At 39.1% G+C, this 18,853-nt stretch overlaps 1 protein-coding gene across 11 annotated transcripts; it reads left to right on the top strand.

The window, feature by feature from the left end:
- The first annotated feature begins 642 nt into the window (after positions 1–642).
- Positions 643–18,757, top strand: LOC139920149 (uncharacterized). Of its 11 annotated transcripts, none has more exons than XM_078284032.1 (26): positions 643–771; positions 1,502–1,662; positions 2,195–2,305; positions 3,216–3,320; positions 5,396–5,492; positions 6,186–6,229; positions 6,605–6,691; positions 6,927–7,037; positions 7,202–7,321; positions 7,508–7,597; positions 8,463–8,526; positions 8,639–8,694; positions 8,783–8,834; positions 8,935–9,032; positions 9,284–9,364; positions 9,673–9,780; positions 9,929–10,003; positions 11,037–11,105; positions 11,227–11,286; positions 11,491–11,568; positions 16,608–16,682; positions 16,766–16,876; positions 17,165–17,251; positions 17,347–17,436; positions 17,528–17,572; positions 17,917–18,757. In XM_078284032.1, the coding sequence occupies exons 1-26, from the start codon at positions 750–752 to the stop codon at positions 18,370–18,372; spliced, it is 2,553 nt and encodes an 850-aa protein (XP_078140158.1). In that variant the 5' UTR covers positions 643–749; the 3' UTR covers positions 18,373–18,757. The 11 variants fall into 11 exon arrangements, with proteins under 11 accessions (XP_078140158.1, XP_078140157.1, XP_078140160.1 ...); XM_078284031.1 differs by having other exon boundaries at positions 6,605–6,694; XM_078284034.1 differs by having other exon boundaries at positions 6,186–6,238; positions 6,927–7,016.
- Positions 18,758–18,853: the final 96 nt, after the last annotated feature.

Here is an 18,853-nt window from a genome sequence, read left to right as displayed (position 1 = left end):
CTTCTAATTTTAAGGTATTGGTGTGCTGAGCCAGTAGCTACCATCCTTCTAAAATTTGTTATAGGTTTATTGTATTTCGTAGAATACACTATAGAGGGGAAAAAATGTCGTCATGCTACCTCGGTTGAAACCGGTTGAAACTCAGTATTGTATAATTGCTGACACTGTTCAAAAGTAATAGAAGATAAACGCAAGCATGAATCCAGTTTTCTCCTGCAGCTGTGACACTTGCAATGCAAATACTTTCACTACACTGTCAGTGAACATAGGCAATAAACCGGCTTTACCTGTTGAGCACACAGGTAGACCAACCCATTTTTAGCTGCGTTAAGTTAGCCAGAATGACACCAGAAGTTAGGCGATTTTGCCTTCAAAATAAAAGCGTACAATTAGTCACTCTTGAGAAGAAAAGATTAAGCAAGTAGTGGGGTGTACAGAACAACAAAACTCGTATGAAAATACTCAATGGAATGATTCGATTCAATACAGAGTGAAGCTTATAACTGTAAAGTAGACACAACCGTTTTGTTATGTAAAAGATTATGTTCATCAATGAGAGCTTTTATTTTGACATTTGTGAGGGGAAGTTTCAATTTGTATTATGGTTGGCTTGACACTGGCCCTATTTCCTTTTCTATATAACTCCCAGAGCTAAAGGACTCCTCACACCTTGGTCATAGAAGTCTACAGGTGGGTCTGGGAGTCAGATGAGAGCCGGATCCCTGAGGTGAGGAGCGGACTGGAGCTGAATGGAGTCCAGCCGACCCAAAGGTTTGCTGTCTTGACTTTGGCCATAATCACTTTCAGCAGTCTACCATAGTTATCATGCACTTTACATTTTGATGACTTTTGGATGCAATTTTGGCTCATCTCTTTTGTATATTGGGTGAGCCAGCATTTCTGAAGAGAAAACCAATGGTCCATTTATGATTGTTTTTTTATAAAAATGTTCCTATGGTTGATACTGCATGTTTACATATAACAAAGCCATAGAGCCCTTTTTCCTTTTTACTGTCAGGGGTGTGGCACCTTGGCGTACTGCTGTTCGGCAATGTAATAGTTAAGCAATTCACTAGTTATATTGCAAAGGACAGAGAAAAGCCTGTAGTGCACCATTTGATCCATTCATTAACACCATATACTTGATTTTGATACCTGCATGTATTTTTTTCTACCTGGCTGTCCACTTTAAGGAAGTCGCAAAATAAGGAAGTGCAGTCCTACCCCTCAGTCAAATTGTATGATACAACCAATGTTGATGTGGATCCTTGGAGAGACTATACTTACATTGATATCTGAATATCATCACTGTTATATTCAAGCATCACAGAATTCTTGTCCATCAAAGGTAGAGACAGGCTTTTAACAGCAGATCGTCTATAAAGTTTGATATTGGCTGCTCATTACTTCCTGACTTTTATGATTTCAAATGAAAAGTACAGATCAGAGTTAGTTGTGTCGGTCTACCAACACCCTGAAACATCTCTCTGTGCTTGTGTAGCTCCAGGCGGAGCAGATGGAGGTGGAGGTGCAGGCCAGCCAGTGCTGGTCCTTACAGGTGGAGTGCAGCCGGCAGCTGCGGCAGGCCAGCCTGCCGACCTGGGCAAGCTGGATGGAGACAAGAGTGAGCCCAAATACCCTGCAGGGGCAGGAGACGGACAGGTGAGCAGGAGACACATTGGAAGAATGACACCATATATCCATTTTACTATGTGAAGAGTTTCAATCCAAAATGAGATATAGCCTATGACATCTCGAAAAAAATGACACCTACAGTTGCAAAATAATTAATTGCATAAAAGTAAAGAACATTATGGGTTACATTTCTTACAAAATATTTGCACTTTTTAAGGTATAATCATCTGTTGTTTTGAAATATTAAACATTGACTAATACATTTCAGGAAGCACATTTTTTTTCAAAAACAAATACCTATATATAGCGTTTTGGAATGAAACTCTTCAAGTGTTACATGTTTCAAATGGTGGCTATCTCCTTTTGGAATACATTTCTGCATTTCTAAAAAGCCAAGATTGAATGACTGAAACTAAAGGTGAAATTCTAAAAAGTTCACTGCGAGAGTGACAAGAACCCCTCAAGAAAGCTCTCAAGCCCTGTTTGTGTTTTACAAGATTCTGAAGGCTGTAAATGTCACCGTAAATAATCCCTCCTTTCTCTTTTTGTCTTTCATCAGGAGCTGTACTCATTTGACAGCTCTCTGTCCTCCTCAGACAGCGAGGATGAGGGGATAGGCAAGAAGGAGAAGAAAAAGAAGAAACTAAAGAAGAAGAAGAAGAAGAAGAAGGTACGTGTCTCAGAAAAGCTGATCTTCATCACTAACCAATTGACATGTGCTGCTACTTGCAGAACAAAGTCATTCAGTCATTAAAAACAAAAAAACATGGATTTGAAGTCAGCTCTAATTGGAGAGAGATCATTTCTTTACTGTAAACAAACAGAATCTGGCTTTCAATTGAACTGTAAGCCTGCGGTCGCAGGACAAAGCCTAGTTGGAGCCTAATTGTTCTAATGACTATGGAAAATCTCTCTTCAAAGCCACTTTTTGTCCTTTACCAGCACTGAGTATATGCTGAAAACTCACAATGACGGTGCATTAATAAAAATGGGACAGGGAGTGCTGCAAGGGGAAAAAAACATACACAAAGAAAACCCAAATCTATCCTCATGTCTAATCAGATTAAGAAATAGTCACTGCAAAACAGTCAGTAGATCCCATGGTTACTTGAGGGTGTTGTCTTGATTGGAAGCCACACACCTAGAGGGCTGGATTCCAGAAACAAATCCAGCCTGATGACTTCATGTGACAGAGGGCAGAAAGTAGGATAGAAGGCTTAAAGAACACCAACAGCCAGTCAAACAGGGGAGAGTTGGGACTGGAAGTGGCATCCAGTTGAGGAAAATATGGATCAACTCAAGAAATTGAATTGGCTGGAATTAGTGTGTGTGTGACTTTCTGGTAAAACTTTCCTTTGTGTGTTGAAAAGTCACCTGAACAGCCCCTCCCATCTGCTGCCAGCCAAACTGCTATATCTCCAACTGGTTATGACAAAGCATTGTTCCACAGCGCCCGCGTGCAGTGACTCATTCATTTTGTCTCTCATTTATCACTTTCACCGACGAAAGGCGGGTATAAATAAACCTCCTCGCTATTTACACAAACTTGAGCAATAACTTCCCCGCCTCTTTTTCAACAGGATTCCAGCTCGTCTTCATCTTCCTCCTCCTCATCATCTTCTTCCTCCTCCTCCTCCTCCTCCTCCTCCTCTTCCTCTAGCAGCTCTTCAGACAGCGACAGTGAGGTAAGTTGTGGCTTTTTGGGCGGTGTGGGAGTTTGGAAAGCGTTGATCAAGGGTTGCATCATTGTTGACGCTCTAAACTTTTTCATTGATCATTATTAGTAGAAATTAGTTATTGTTTCACTATAAAATAGCTAATTTTGTATATAAATACAGAGTGTAAAATGTTGCCTCAAACAACACATACAGTGAGTTTTACATACTGATACTCTTGCTGTGACATTAGTTGTCCTCATCACATATCTTTCAGAACCACAGAAATCCTCCCTATTAGGCCTAGACTTGCATATTTTCATTAGTAACCGCTCTGCTGGTGACTTACTCAACATAACGAGGAAGAGTTGTTGTGTTTTTTTTCATGCATCATAAATAGAAAACTCTGTGCTCTTTTGTCATGTGCTCAACTCTCAGGAAGTCTCTGTCTTTTCCACTGAAGCCAGAATATCCCCCAAATGAAGCAATTAGAGAGAATGCAGATCTGATTGGTTCACGGTGCACGACTGCTCTCCGCTCTGCCACCAATCAGTCGTGTGTGTTTTAATCCGCGGGAAGTCTTTCCCGTGGCACCGCTAAATTAGCTCCCTTGCCGTAAGCACAAACAATTTCACAGCAGCTCATAAGAGCTCGGTAGGCCCTCTAACTATGTCGCTGCCTCAGGTGAGGATATTTGATTTTGTCAGACAATGCGGTCTCTGAAGTGAAATATTAAATCTGGAATCGCTGTCAATTTGGCTATATTTAGCAATCTAAAAATTGAGCATTCATTGTAGTCTTTGGCAAGTTTGGGGATCAGCACAGCAGCCCCTCCCCATGGGCTGCTTTGTCAACAGCTTAAGCTTTGCAATACCTCCGAACCAAAGAGCACACAAATAAACCCAAAAGCAGCATTCACTCCCTTCTCTTTTTTTAGTCTAGTCTTGATAACACTTTGATCCAAATAACTGCAATCACATGGTGACGTGATGCCATTTGATCTGAATGATATGCAGTAAGGTGTCACCCAACAGCAGCCAGTGCAGGTGCTGCGCTACCTCCTGCCCGTCTCCTGTGGGTGTGGGTGGGAAATCAGGAGACTCAGGAAAAGCAAGTGGCTCGACTCTCGCAAGCTTTTGATGAACGAGTAACGGCAAAGAAACCTTGTGCATTCCACAAACATGTTCCCCACCCACTGGTCCACTCCCTTCAAACATCTGATAGGATTGACCCGTTCATTGACCAGTTGTTTGAAAGGCATAAGCTGTCAAACACCTATCTATTACAAGAAGTGAGGGACTAAAACACTCAGGTTAAACATTTATCTGTGATCTACTTGGCTGTATTTAGCATCAGAAACCTTCAGGCATCACAAAACGTGTGTGTGTATGTGTATGTGTGTGTGTAGCGGGTGTTATTCTGCGTTGTGTTTATTTCAAGGATGACACATTTCTACATAAAAGAAAATACATACAAAATACTCATCTGGAAGATAAAAATAATAAAACAAAATGAAAACAGGAGGTGTTGATCAACTCTGCTCTTCAAAATAAAAGACCTCTGCATACCTGCTTTTATATTTCACAGTAAGGGTCCCCGTTCATAATCTAGTGTAACAACATCTCTCTGCTACATGTGCATGCTCACATACATACACACATACATATATATAATATGTGCATGCATCCAGTATGTGTGTAATATGCCTCATACCCACAGTGTTGCCTGTGCATGTCGTTTCATGTTAGTTATGGCTGCATATCCAGAGTGGGTGTGGATGTTAGTTTTCCAAAGGCATTGAAAGCAGAAAAAAATGTTTCATATGTACTTTGTAGGTGGCACCCGGCCCTGTTTCTGATAGCTTTATCTTTATTAAATATATTTTAAATAAATATATGCAGATGGTTAGATTGCTCAAAGACACTACCTTGCCAAACAAGCTTGATAGACATAAATAACACATAAATAAAACATTCTAAAACTCACAGCCTCGTTCTGCACAGATAAGCTTTGGTCTTATTTCACTGCATCAATCAGTGTTTGATTTTGCCTGTTTCAGTGCTAAACTAGAGTGATTAAAGATTCCCTTCAACATTCGCTTGCAGGATGAGAAGAAGAAGAAGAAAAAGAAAAAGGAGAAGACAAAGCAAAAGGATGAGGAGAAGGAGTTTGTCTGGGACGCCGTTGTCATACCTCAGGCTGGTAAGTGAAACTATTTCCCAGTTGAAGCCTTTAGAAAAAGAGCAATGTGAGTCTGTTTTATGTTTTCAAATCTCAGCAAGGTAGTGCATTTGGAAGCTCTGCGCATTAACAGTTACAGAAAGAATAGGTTGTGTATTCCCATTGCAGGTGATGTGGTTTGCAAGTATGTTGGCTTTTTAAAAAAATCAAAAGAAGTGTTCAATTAATCTTGTCTGTTGTGCTTTTAAATGAAAGGTTATTGTTAAAACTCCCCTTAGATTCAGCATATAATGATTTTTATACTGGACATAAAGGTCTATGTTACAGCAGCTAGTGCTATTGTTACTAGAATATTATATCACTACTGTTGTGATGACTGCTGTTACCGTGTAAAAACTTCATTCCTCAGATTTCAGTGCTTCTCATTTACTTGAAAGTTTGTATGATTGTTATATATATGTAAGGTCGATAGAATCATCCTAGAGGCCATGAACAGTATTCAAATCACACTGTTTCAAATTCAAATTCACAACTGCATGGTTCACCCTGCAGTGATGATATGAGATCTGAGGCCATCTGAGGTTCTCAGGCCAAAACGTTCCTAAAAAGTTTTTAGTTTCAGATCCAAATGCACCATATAGAAAGTGCTTTTTTGAATCCCAGCAATGAAAGTATTTGTCCATTCATTAAAGCAGACATAATGCTTGTTTGTAGGTCCAGATGGCGAGCTGGAACCGATATCTACAGAAGGCATGAAGGTAAGCAAGGTGAGACACTCAGATCAAATGTCAACCATGCTGTTTCTGTTGAACTCATCATTAAGGAGATGCAGTATGAAAAAACACAGAAAAACAGGATTTTCTTTACATCTATTGTCTGGACTCTATGGCTTTGACTCTTTGACTTATTACTTTTGATTGCTTGTAATGTTGATGATGATGATTGAGGAATTTAAGCTTGTTTGACTGTTTAGTCATTCTAAGTTTCTCCAGATAGAAGTGTGAGCTAAATGGCTAAAATGTAAACTGTAATGTAAATGGTGTTTAAATATTGTCTGCTGAACACAGGGCAAGAAGATATACATTTTTTCTCCAAATAAATGTGTTTTTTCCTCTTCTTTTTGTGTACTTCAGAAGTCCATCTCATCAGACGCAGATGACAAGAAGAAAGAGAAAAAGAAGAAGAAGAAGAAGGACAAGAAGAAGAAGAAGAAGAAGAAGAAGGTATGCCAAACATGTCTGCAATATACAGCAAATACACAGCTGTCATCGTCATTCTGTTAGTTGTGGGACTAGCACAGATCAAAAAATCATACTTGTAATAACAGGCGCTTGTAATAACACTGAAGTATTAATATATGAACTGCATTCCTCAATATCTTAATCACTCAGAAACCATTACTTATAAATATAAACATATAACTGAATATTTACTTCTCTGTTGCTTCTGTCCCAGGATTCCAGCTCCTCCTCATCTGACAGCTCATCCTCAGACAGTGAGGATGAAAAGAAGAAGAAGAAGAAGAAAAAGAAGAAGAAGAAGAAGAAGAAGAAGAAGAAGAAGAAGGTATGATTCCAAACATTTAGTGTCTATTTAACACCATACAGTGTCAATTGTTTGAAATTTGTGGGTGTCGACTGTCTGATCTGTGTTTTCCAGCTCTGTATAAAGTAAAATTAAAATTATGCAAGTTTACATTGTTAAAAATTTGGTTTGTTCTTCTTTCTCAGGACTCCAGCTCCTCTTCTTCAGATAGCTCTTCCTCTTCATCCTCCTCTTCTGACAGCGAAGATGACAAGAAGAAAAAGAAGAAGAAGAAAAAGAAGACAAAGAAGAAGAAGAAGAAGAAGGTATGTTGATCATGGTCAACTAAAACCTATAGTAACAAATATATTTTGTAATTACACTGTAAAAAAAAAAAGCAGCTGTATATAGATTTTTATTTCCAAGTGTAATTAATGCATGATTTGTTGAATGGCCAGCAGGTGTTTTATTTATGGCAATGAAAATAAAAACTCACTTTTCTATTGACACAGGATTCTAGCTCTTCATCCTCTGACAGCGACAAAGACAAGAAGAAGAAGGACAAGAAAAAGAAGAAGAAGAAGGATAAGGATGAGAAAAAGGTATATTTCCCCTTCTTTGTTTCCAGAAATTCGGAAGTCTGTAAACTGAGTCAGGCAGCAGGTTTTTAGGTCAGGAGCGTGGTCGCTCATCATGTGAACATTGCAAGGCATTTCACTTATTCTTGGAATGCTGAGTCAAATCCCATCTCTCCTTTTTTTCTGCATAGCACAGATTTGCTTTTCATTAAGTTACACAACAAATATAAATTTGCTCAGGGTAAAATAGAAACGTTCCATTTCATAATATGTGGCTGTCGAGTTAGTAGTGAAGAACAAGGCAGAACAGTGTGCACCTCCTCAGTGTTTTGACACAGGACAGAAAGTGGGTAGCTAGCTACTCTACCTGTCTGGACCTGTAAGAGAATGCTAGGAGAAGATTCATAGTCTTACCACACTCTCTCACCACATCACCTCACACTGTAGCTCAGCTGTATTCCACATGCATTCTACTGCAGAGACACTGCATGTTTACTTTACACTCTACACTGATTATACTGCTCTAATATTTGGATTAGTGAACACTTTTTGTAAAAAACAGTTGCAAAATTGTGTGTTTTGTAATATATATGGATATATATGGCACAAACAACATTTGTTAACATTGTTTTTGTATAAAATGTGTGTGCGTGTGTGTGTGTGTGCACGTGTTTGCCTGTATATACTGTACGTGTGTCCACTTGTGTGTGTCTGTGTGTGTTTCTCTCTCTCTCTGTGTGTGTGTGTGTGTGTGTGTGTGTGTGTGTGTGTGTGTGTGTGTGTGTGTGTGTAGAGTTGCAGGGGGAATCCGAGACAAAATGACTCTACTAAGGTACAGTATGTGAGATACTAAATAAAAAAGTCTGATTGTGTTTGTGTTGTTTCACAGGGAGAAGAGAAGGATGAACAGGAGAAGGATGAGCTCAGCAGTGCTGCTGCTCTGTCAGCTGCTGGTGAGTTCCTGCTGTGTTTTGGTGACTGGAAATAGACAGAGCCGCGAACGGCAGCAACAAGCTCTAAATGTGATCAAACCAGTTCATACACACTCTGTCCCCCTGTCTGCAGGTGGTGAGAGTGCAGGGCCAAGTGGCGATGGAGATAAAAAGAAAGACGATGACAAGGTGAAGCCCACACACACGCACACACGCATACATGCGCATACACATACACACCCGCACACAAACTAATTCCTGTTCTTTTTCATGACAGCTCAAGAAGGACAAAGCAAAAGAAGATGGCAAACTGGACTCTGAATTCACTGGTATGTGTGCTGCTGTGGCTGATCAACCAGTCAACACGTGATTGGAGGTTTGGAAGAGTATAGACTTTGTTTTTGGTTTGTAATAATGTCTCCTGTTCAGCTGATGGTATGGAGGAGGGACACCTGAGTGATGATGAGGGAGAAGGAGGGATGGACAAAGACAAGGACAAGAAGAAGAAGTTGAAGAAGAAGAAAAAGGTAAACATGCTACAGTGTGTCTACTGTGCTACGAAGAGAACAAATATATAAATATGATGAATGCTTTGGTCTTTGCTGCCCCGGAACATAGTTTTATAGCACAGAATTTAGCCATTTGTATTGGCATTATACAATATTATAGTATATGATCATCACAATGAATTGATGTAAGATTTGTTAATACATAATATAGTAATGTTACACAGCATGTTTTACCTTTTCATTTTCTTTTCTTTTTTGTTTTGCAACAGGATTCTGGTTCTGGATCTTCTTCTGACAGCGATGATGACAAAAAAGACAAGAAAAAGAAAAAGAAGAAGAAGAAGGAAAAGGTAAAGAGACCTTTGCAAATGGCGGTGTGCCTGCTGATCAGTATAGGCTGTCTCAGTATAGGCAAATATTTTTCAAACATCATTATACAGAAAAATGCAAATGTTATACCGTTGCCAATGTCAATGAATGGAGTATGTTGCCATGTTTTTTTCACACTGAGCATGGTACAGTGCACAGAATATTATATTTTTAAGATATATACGCTGAACAGAATTCAAATACAGCAACTATTCTTCAAAGGACAGAACAGAGACATCCAGAGGAAGAAATTGTATATGATATTAATTTTGATAAATTTTATCCATAGGATTCCTCCTGCTCCTCCTCTTCCTCCTCTGACAGCTCCTCCTCAGACAGTGAAGATGAGAAAAAGAAGAAGAAGAAGAAAAAGAAGATGAAGAAGAAGAAGGATAAGGTTTGTGTCCTCAAAACACATCCACAAATCCCCTTCTGTTGGTACTTGTGTTGTTGATGAATGGCTCAGCTGTGTGTTGTATTGGTGTTATATCATTCTCAGCTCTCTCTCTCTCTCTCTCTCTCTCTCTCTCTCTCTCTCTCTGCAGGATTCCAGCTCTTCTTCCTCTTCCTCCTCTTCTGATAGCGAAGATGACAAGAAGAAGAAAAAGAAAAAGAAGAAGGTGAGAGTCTATAAATATTGTGTGCTTACCAATTAACCATGTATGCACTAATGGTCAGGGATGGGGCCATTCATGAATTGAACTGAGAATGCATGGTAAATTCCAATTCAATTCCTGGAGTTGGAACTGGAATTGGAATGTCACCCAGCTCTAAGGAAACAGAATTGGAACAGAATTGGAATGACAGGAAAGAGAATTGAAATCCATCAAAGAGTTTGTCTTTACTTGCTAAACATTATAAATCAAACATTATGAATCAAATAAAAGACAGTTAAATAAAATACATTCAATCATAATGTATGGGTTACGATTACATGTTATGCATCAAGTACCACCTGAAAGGTACCTTTAACATTTTATGATGTGTTATATATAACACTATGTGTAATCTCAAATATGTGATAAGAAAAAAAAACAATTTCATTGAATTAAATTCAACTTCCTTAGATTCCAATTCAATTCCAATTCTGTTTCCTGTAGGTTTTTTCAACTTCCAATTCCAATTCTTCAGTTGAATTTGAATTGATGAGTTAATTCATGAATAGGCTAATGGTGGAGATTTTTGGATAAAATGGCACATGATAGCAAATATGCCTTATAACCTGGATCCAGCCTCATAGGAATTCATCACCTGGATCAATGATTTTTCAATCACCAGCCTAAATCGTTCCTGATCGTCTTTTAAATCACTTGACGTGCTCTTATGTAATGATGGTGGTCTTTCCACCACTGTTCTGTCATATTGTTTTGTTGGTTTAACCTCACGCTCCTTACACCCACAAACAGGACAGTCCAATCAAAGTGTTTAATACCTCTGTGCTCAAATTGCCCCTTCAGAGGAAATTACTGCCAGTCCCATGAAATTCAAATGGTTCCTGTGGTTGCCCAGTGGAAATGAAAAGGAGTGATTGATCCAGGCTAGTGTAGGGATGAAGTGTAGGGATGAAGCCTGGGTGGCACTGACATATAAAACCCTGACAATCTTCCCATGAGCCTCTCTGACTGACCACTGACTCACTGATATGCTTTCTAGAAGGACAGCTCTTCTGATGACAGCTCCTCTTCCTCCTCTTCCTCCTCCTCTGATAGTGATGATGACAAGGTGAGGACACACACACACACACACACGCACACACACACACACACACACACACTTCAGGTGTCAATCACCAGGAGATAAATGGTTTTACGGTTTATTCTGAACGCATTTTTGCTTACATCAGAAAAAGAAAAAGGACAAAAAGAAGAAAGATAAGAAAAAGAAGAAGAAGGATAAGAAGAAGGTGAGGAGAAGATTTACGTTATTGTTGAACCTATGTGAAAATCCAATATGCCATGCTGCAGAGAAGTGCAATGACAAATGTAATCTAATCTAATGATGACTTTTATCCAAAGCTCCTCACAATATCATGCATACACAGATATATTTATTATGTCGGGCTTTACACACGCAGTTACAAGGTGGAAAATAATGTGTTCTGTGGCAGGATTCTGACTCTGACAGCGACGATGATAAGAAGAAAAAGAAGAAGGATAAGAAGAAGAAGAAGAAAAAGAAGAAGGAGGTACTGGAAGCTTTTAGTCTGATATTAGGATTGCACACTCAGTTTGGTAGCACAGCTAGAATCATTTGTTTAGTTTCATTTGTCTGTATGTATCTACATTATATATTTATTGATTTATTGATTAGGGTTAATCTGGCAGAGAGGATTACAAGAAAAAGAAGGATAAAAAGAAATGTTATTTTTTGTTATGTTGCGGCTCCAGTCCAGCTTCACCTTTAGAGGGTGTTGGTGAGGTGAGCACAAGGTCAACAATAGATCCCAGATACAAAAGTTAAACACCATCAGAAAGACAGGAACCTGATAGTTCATGTGACAGACAGCTGGACAATGAATAACAATCACCTTTGTCCATAAATATCTTACAAAAATAGTGTAACAAATTCCACCTGTTCAAATAATGAAAGTGTAGTGTGGATGGGTTTGGGACATTATCTGAGCACCCTATAAGGAGACCATTCCCAAGATGTGTGACAAGTCGCAGTACCAAGTGTTGGGTCGATACAATTAGTTATACAGTTTTGAAACAACTTTTGAGCCATTTTTGACCATTCAAAATGGACAAAAATGGAAACAGGGACCACAAATCACCATTCACAAATCTATTCACAAATTTGTTTATTTGTTTATTTGTTAGGATCCCCATTAGCTTTGCCCTAAAGCACAGCTAGTCTTCCTGGGGTCCACATTTAAAAACATACATTAAACATTACAGTCAACACAAATGGCAAACATAAACATAAGACATATATTTAAAAAAGAACAAAACAAAACCAAACCAAACCAAACCAAACCAAAACAAACCAAAACCAAACCAAACCAAACCAAACCAAACCAGAACAAAACAAAACAAAACAAAACAAAACAAAAAAAAAAAAAAACAACAACAAAAAAAAAAAAAAAAAAAAAAAAAAAAATCTGTATTAGTAAAACTTACACTGATGACTCTCTCAACAGTTACCGGCAAACACTACAAATCTGCATATGCATAGCATCCTACAAATATGATGTTCCTAGGTGTTTCCTTATTTGCTTTTTAAACATTGATTTCTGTGTTAATTTAGTCAGGAACAGTGGTAAAGTATTCCATGTTTTCATTGCTCTATATACTACTGTGCGTTTAAGGAAATTAGTGTTTGCCTTGGGAAGTGAAAACCGGCCTTCTGTTGCCTGTCTGGTGGCATATGTATATGACTCTAAATTGTGTTTTAATTGACTGTACTGATATGATGGAGTTTTTGATTGCAAAACTTTCCATGTTGAGAATAGAAGCGCAGCGATCAGCCTGTCTTCAACTCTTAGCCAGTTGAGACGGAAGTGCATTCTATTGATGTTGGTGCCGTACGGACACTGGAGAGCAAGGCGTGCCGCCTTGTTCTGTACTAGCTGGAGTTTGCTTAGATCTTTTTTTGTGGCATTCGCCCATATTATCTGGCAGTAATCAAGCTGCGAAAGAATAAGAGTACTTAATACAAGTTTAGTTAAATCAGGTGTTAGATATTTTCTGCATCGCCTTACTACAGCTAATGCCTTGCCCATTCTACTGACAATAGTGTCGATGTGTTTTGACCAGGACAATTTGTTGTCAAGGGTGATGCCCAATAGCTTGGTTTCCTTTACTTGCTGGATGGATGTTTTATTTATAAAGAGTTTAAGCTCTGGCTCTCTCCTTAGAGAATGATTTGAACCAAATACTATGCTTTTAGTTTTGGATATGTTAAGTATCAGTTTGTTTTCAAGGATCCACTTTCCAATAAGATCTAGCTCCCTGTTCAAGATGGCAGTCAGATCAGCAGATGTTGTTGCTGATGCATGTACTGTAGTGTCATCTGCGTACATAGTTAATTTAGCATTTTTTAGTACGAGAGGTAAATCGTTGGTAAAAATGGAATACATAAGTGGACCTAGGCAGCTCCCTTGAGGAACTCCACATTCCACAGACACGCTATCTGAGTAACTTCCATTAAAGAAGACTCTCTGCGATCTATTTACCAGATAGCTTTCCAACCAAGCAACTACAGATGGTCTAAATCCATAACACTCAAGCTTTTCAAGAAGAAGCTTGTGGTCAATAACATCAAATGCTGCCGTAAAATCTAATAGGACAGCTCCACAGATCATTTTGTTGTCCAGATCTCTGTACCAGTCATCTGTCATTTGCACTAGAGCTGTGCATGTGGAGTGTCCCTTTCTGTAAGCATGCTGGAAGCTTGTTATCAGATTATTTACTGAGAGGTATTCTTGTATTTGATCAAATACTGCTTTCTCAAAGATCTTACTTAGTGCTGGTAACAAGCTTATGGGACGACTATTAGGGCCACTAAACGATGTTTTCCTGTCTTTGGGCAGTGGAATAACTTTTGCTTCTTTCCAAACCTGTGGAAAGATTGATTGTTTCAGGCTGGTATTTAGTATGTGACAAATTGGGTGTGCAATATAGTCTATAGCCATTCGAATCAGTTTACCATCTATATTATCAATCCCTGGTTGTTTGTCATTACATGTTAACTTTATTAATTTATCCACTGTTTCCACTTTTAATTCACTGAACTCAAAATGGCAGGGTTTATCCCTCATATAATTTTTTATGTTAAAAATGGATAATCTATTGTCTGTCCCATGTGATAATTCTCTCCTTAATTTATATACCTTGCTTCTGAAGTAATCATTCAAGTAATTTGCAATTTGTGCAATGTGTGGGTTTTGTGATAAAGGTACCCCCACACTCAATAAATGTAGGTTGTGGAGAGGTGTTTCTTCCCATTATATTATTTAGTGTACTCCAAAACTTTTTCCCATCATTCTTTGTCCTGCTTAACTGTAGAACATAATATTGTTTCTTTTTCTTTTGATTAAGTTTCGTGACATAATTCCTCAGTTTACAGTATTTTTGTCTATCATTTATACAACCACTTTTTTGTGCTGTTTCCTTTGCCTCGTTCCTCTGAGACATATAACCTTTTAATTCCTCGTCAACCCATGGCGCTCTACAAGTCCTCACCGTCAGTTTCCTAACAGGTGCATGTTTGTCAATAACTGGTTGAAACTTTTTGAGAAATAGTTCTAATGCTCCATCTGGTTCTTTTTCATTGTAAATGTTTGACCAATATATATTACTGACATCCTCCAAGAAAGCTTCCTGAGAGAACCTTCTATAGGACCTTTTGTACACAACTCTTGGCTTGGCTTTGGGTACTTTACTTTTTCTTGCAATCGCTACTACATTGTGATCACTACAACCTATTGGAACTGATACAGCCTTGGTATATAAATCATCTTCACTCAAGTAAATATGATCGATACAAGATGATGTGTTGATACCCTTGTTGTTAGTGCTTAATCTTGTTGGTTGTGTCACCATTTGTTTCAAACAGCATGCGTCAGTTATGGTAACCAGTTGATGTTTTAAGGGACAATTATGTGATAGCCATTTAAGTCTCCTGTAAAAACAACTTCCATATTCAATTCACATACTTTATCCAGCATCTCTCCCATAGCTTCTAAATAATTACGGTTTGAGCTTGGTGGCCTATAGCAGCAGCCCACTAAAATAGATTTAATATGAGGTAAGTTAACTTGAAGCCATAATACCTCAGTTTCATTACACATGATATCCTCCCTAACTTTCACAGGAATATGATTTTGAACATAAAAAGCTACACCGCCCCCATACATGGTCCTGTCCTTTCTATATAGATTATACCCTTGTATGCACACAGCTTCATCATCAAATGTCTCATCCAAATGGGTTTCAGATATTGCAAAGATGTTAATTGTGTTTGAAAACAACAGATCAGTAATTTCATACACTTTGTTCCTTAAACTACAAATATTAAAATGAGCAATCTTCAAGCTTTTCTTTGGAAGTAAAGCAGCAATAGACATGAGACATGAAAAATATTTCCCACCCTAATTTTACCTTTATATATCGTGTGTGTTAGTGCGAATTGTTCATGTCATCAATTAGAAGTTTCTTTCCTTTCGCCTTAATGCCGTTTGTGGACGATAAGCTTGTCATACCGTAGAAAAGCAATGTCCCCTCTTTCTCTGGCAGCTTTCATCTTAGGAAGCAGCTCCTTTCTCCTCTGCCGAACTGAATCAGGATAGTCCTCATTTATGAAAATGTTTGATCCTTTCAGCTTTTTTGCATTGCCCAAAACTCTGTCTCTGTCCTTCAGCCTTAGAAACTTCACCATTAGAGGTCGAGGTCGAGGTCTACCAGGGATGCCATCTGCTGCTTTAGACACTTTTCCAGCCCGTTGAACTCGTTCTATCCCAATGGTGTGGGGATCCAGGTCCAGTTTGTCCCTGAGAAATGTCAGCACCTTCTCCTCTGATTCTGACCACCTTTCGTTCTCAGTCTCAGGGATACCATCAATAATCACATTGTGACGCCTAGACTGACCATCAAGAAAGTCCACTTTGGCATCTATTACAATCATTGATTCTGCCAGTTTGTGTATGTCAGCTTCATTTGATTTACAGTTCGATGACAGACTGGTACTGGCAGCTCTCAAGTCATCCACCTCCTTTTGTGTAAATTGGAGGCTGACCTTTAATTCCTGCAGCTCTTTTAAAATGGCATCCGTTCTTGTGTTAGTAGTATCCATGAAGGGTGCGCACACAAACTTTGAAATTGTTTTCTTGCTGTTGTAGCAATTCTTTATAAAAAGCTTTCTGTTGCTCAAGTAGTTCACGCACCTGTGCCTGAGAGATGTATTGTACATTGTCTTTTTCTTTTTCTTTCTCCCTCCCACCAGCCATCTTGGCAGCTTATCACAAATCACAAACCATATCCCAAAACCCCCAAAATGTAAATGTAAATGAAGTGACTTGCTATCGTCAACTTTTGATATGTGAAAGTTCCTGCAAAAAAATGTGTGTTTTGGTGATGAGATGGGCTGTAAACGGCAGATGCAGTAGAGTGAAAGAAATGAAGTCACAGTGTATCTGAAGGCTGCAGCAGCTGTAATGAAGAATTACAGTGCAAAAATGATCTCTTTGTACTGTTCTAGACAATATGTTTTCCCCTTTATGTTCAGGACTCATCCGACAGTGACGACGATAAGAAGAAGAAGAAGAAGAAGAAAGACAAGAAGAAAAAGAAAAAGAAGGATGTATGTATAGCTGTCAGTGCTTGGACTGTGTCATTACTATTAGCGGAATGTGACATATGACATCATTTCTCTTTTCTGTCCAGGATTCTTCTTCTTCGTCTTCTTCTTCCTCTGATTCTTCTAGTGATGATGACAAGAAGAAAAAGAAGAAGAAGAAAGATAAGAAGAAGAAGAAAAAGAAAGACAAGAAAAAGGTAAAGCAGGGTGGATGTTTGGCATTTGTCCACAGCAGCCTTCCTCCTCACTGACACAAATGTGAATTTATTTCCCAATAGAGCTGTAAGTTTGAATTAAGGTATACTAAGTGCTACTATTAAGGTACTAACCCTAACCAAGAATTAAGGATGGGAGGTTTTTTATGCAATGTATAAGTCCATTTTATTCCAAAGTGTAAAAAAGTTTAACTTTAAATTAAATTCAAACGTTTTGGTCAGGCATAAAGGCCCATGGACTCAACAATTACCATATTCACACCCATCTAGGATTCAGATTCTTCTAGCAGCGATGATGATAAGAAAAAGAAGAAGAAGAAGAAGAAGAAGAAGGAGAAAAAGAAGAAGAAAAAGAAGGTAATTCAGCGTGTGAGAAAGAAAACCATTCGATGCCATTATACCACGTTATAAAAGGTGAATAATGGAATGTTTCACCCTCTTTATTGGCGCAGGACTCGAGCTCAAGTTCATCAAGCTCATCTGACAGTTCCAGCGGCAGTGACAAGGAGAACAAAAAGGACAAGAAGAAGAAGAAGAAAAAGGTAAATTACACATGAAAAGGAAATCTCATCAGATTATGTTCCACATGAAGGGGAACGGCAGGATCTTATTGGCTCTCTGCTTGCCTTCCAGAGTTCAGGCTCATCAGGGAGTGAAAAGGACGAGAAGAAAAAGAAAGTGAGATTTATTTTGATGTGAATTCTGAAAGCAGTATTAAGGATGATTATAGACTTGCATTCATTTTTGGGGCCTAGCTGACGTCTTTGGTCAAGTTGAAGAAAAAGATATAAATCTGTTAATTTTGTGAAGGTTCCACACAGACTTTGAACTTCAAAATTGCTTAATTTATGAACAAAACCCCCTTTATTATTTTGAAATGACTGTATTTCTCCTCACAAGCAGGGCCAACCTAGTGGCTCTCTAACCCATGGACTGTCGCTGATTCCCACCTTGATACCATGCATTTCTCATGCGGAGTTTTACTGTTGAATTCAATGAATGTCCTATCCCTCTTCTTCCAGGATGGCCCTGAGGAAAGTGTGGAGCCAAAGACGGAGGGTTCGCTCCCCGTCGGCGGTGAAAGCTCAGCCGCCGGCAGCAGCAGCACCTCCAGCTCCAAGCCCAGCAGCAGCAGCTCCAAGCCCAGCAGCAGCAGCTCCAAGCCCAGCAGCAGCAGCTCCAAGCCCAGCAGCAGCACTTCGGTCGTCTCCTCCGTATCGTTCCCCTCCAAACCCGTCCTGAAGCTGGAGCCTCTGAATCCCCCGGCCGACTCCAAGCCTTCCCGATTCGAGTCTGTGATAGGCCCCTCCGGCTCCAGGCTGAGTCCCTCTGACCGAAGAGACCCCGTCCGCCGGCCCCTCAGCCCCATGGAGTCCTTGATAGGGAGCCCAAGGAGGCTGGGAGACCCAGGGAGCCGCACCACCACCCACCTCACCTCTAGTGATCTACTAAGAGGCCCCAAGCCTTACCAGCAGTGAGATGACATCGATCTGTGTAGCCGTTACTGATAAACAGGCTTTTACTGGGTTTTGGTGGTAGAAGAAGATGGTTTGAGAGTGCTTTAATCCAAAAAATCTGCTCTAATAATGCTGAGAGTGCCTTGATTTCATGTGAGACAAATGTGTCCATTCACAACTTCTCAGTGTCTTCTGTGGGGAAGAGAGGTCATTGCTGAGTAAAGATGTGTCCTGACATAGTGGAAATGAACAGGATATGGGATATAATTATGCAAAATGACGGTATTATCAGTGCCTTTGTGGTTAAAAACTGCATTTATCGAAGAAATGTGCATAAATTCTCCAGTCAAATCAAAAGAAAATGCAAATGCTTGCTTAGAGGAATAAAAATACATGGTTTTATTTATTTTGTGTTATGTGTTTATTCCGTCCTCTTCTTCTTTTTCTTCTTAGTATCATTATAACTATTGTTATTATTATTACAGTATGGCATGTAGAATAG

The sequence above is a fragment of the Centroberyx gerrardi genome, chromosome 6 (genome assembly GCF_048128805.1).
Source record: "Centroberyx gerrardi isolate f3 chromosome 6, fCenGer3.hap1.cur.20231027, whole genome shotgun sequence".
NCBI lineage: Eukaryota > Metazoa > Chordata > Actinopteri > Beryciformes > Berycidae > Centroberyx > Centroberyx gerrardi.
The sequence above is the reverse complement of the archived record's forward strand: the minus strand, read 5'-3'. Positions and strand labels throughout refer to the sequence as shown.

Excerpts from the sequence above, each read along its gene's own strand:
- LOC139920149 (XM_078284028.1), top strand. The coding sequence starts at position 750 with ATGGAGTCCAGCCGACCCAAAG. Across the intron at positions 7,038-7,201 it reads AGAAGAAGAAGAAGAAGAAG|GACTCCAGCTCCTCTTCTTC; the intron begins GTATGATTCCAA and ends CTTCTTTCTCAG. Across the intron at positions 8,695-8,782 it reads AAAAGAAAGACGATGACAAG|CTCAAGAAGGACAAAGCAAA; the intron begins GTGAAGCCCACA and ends TTTTCATGACAG.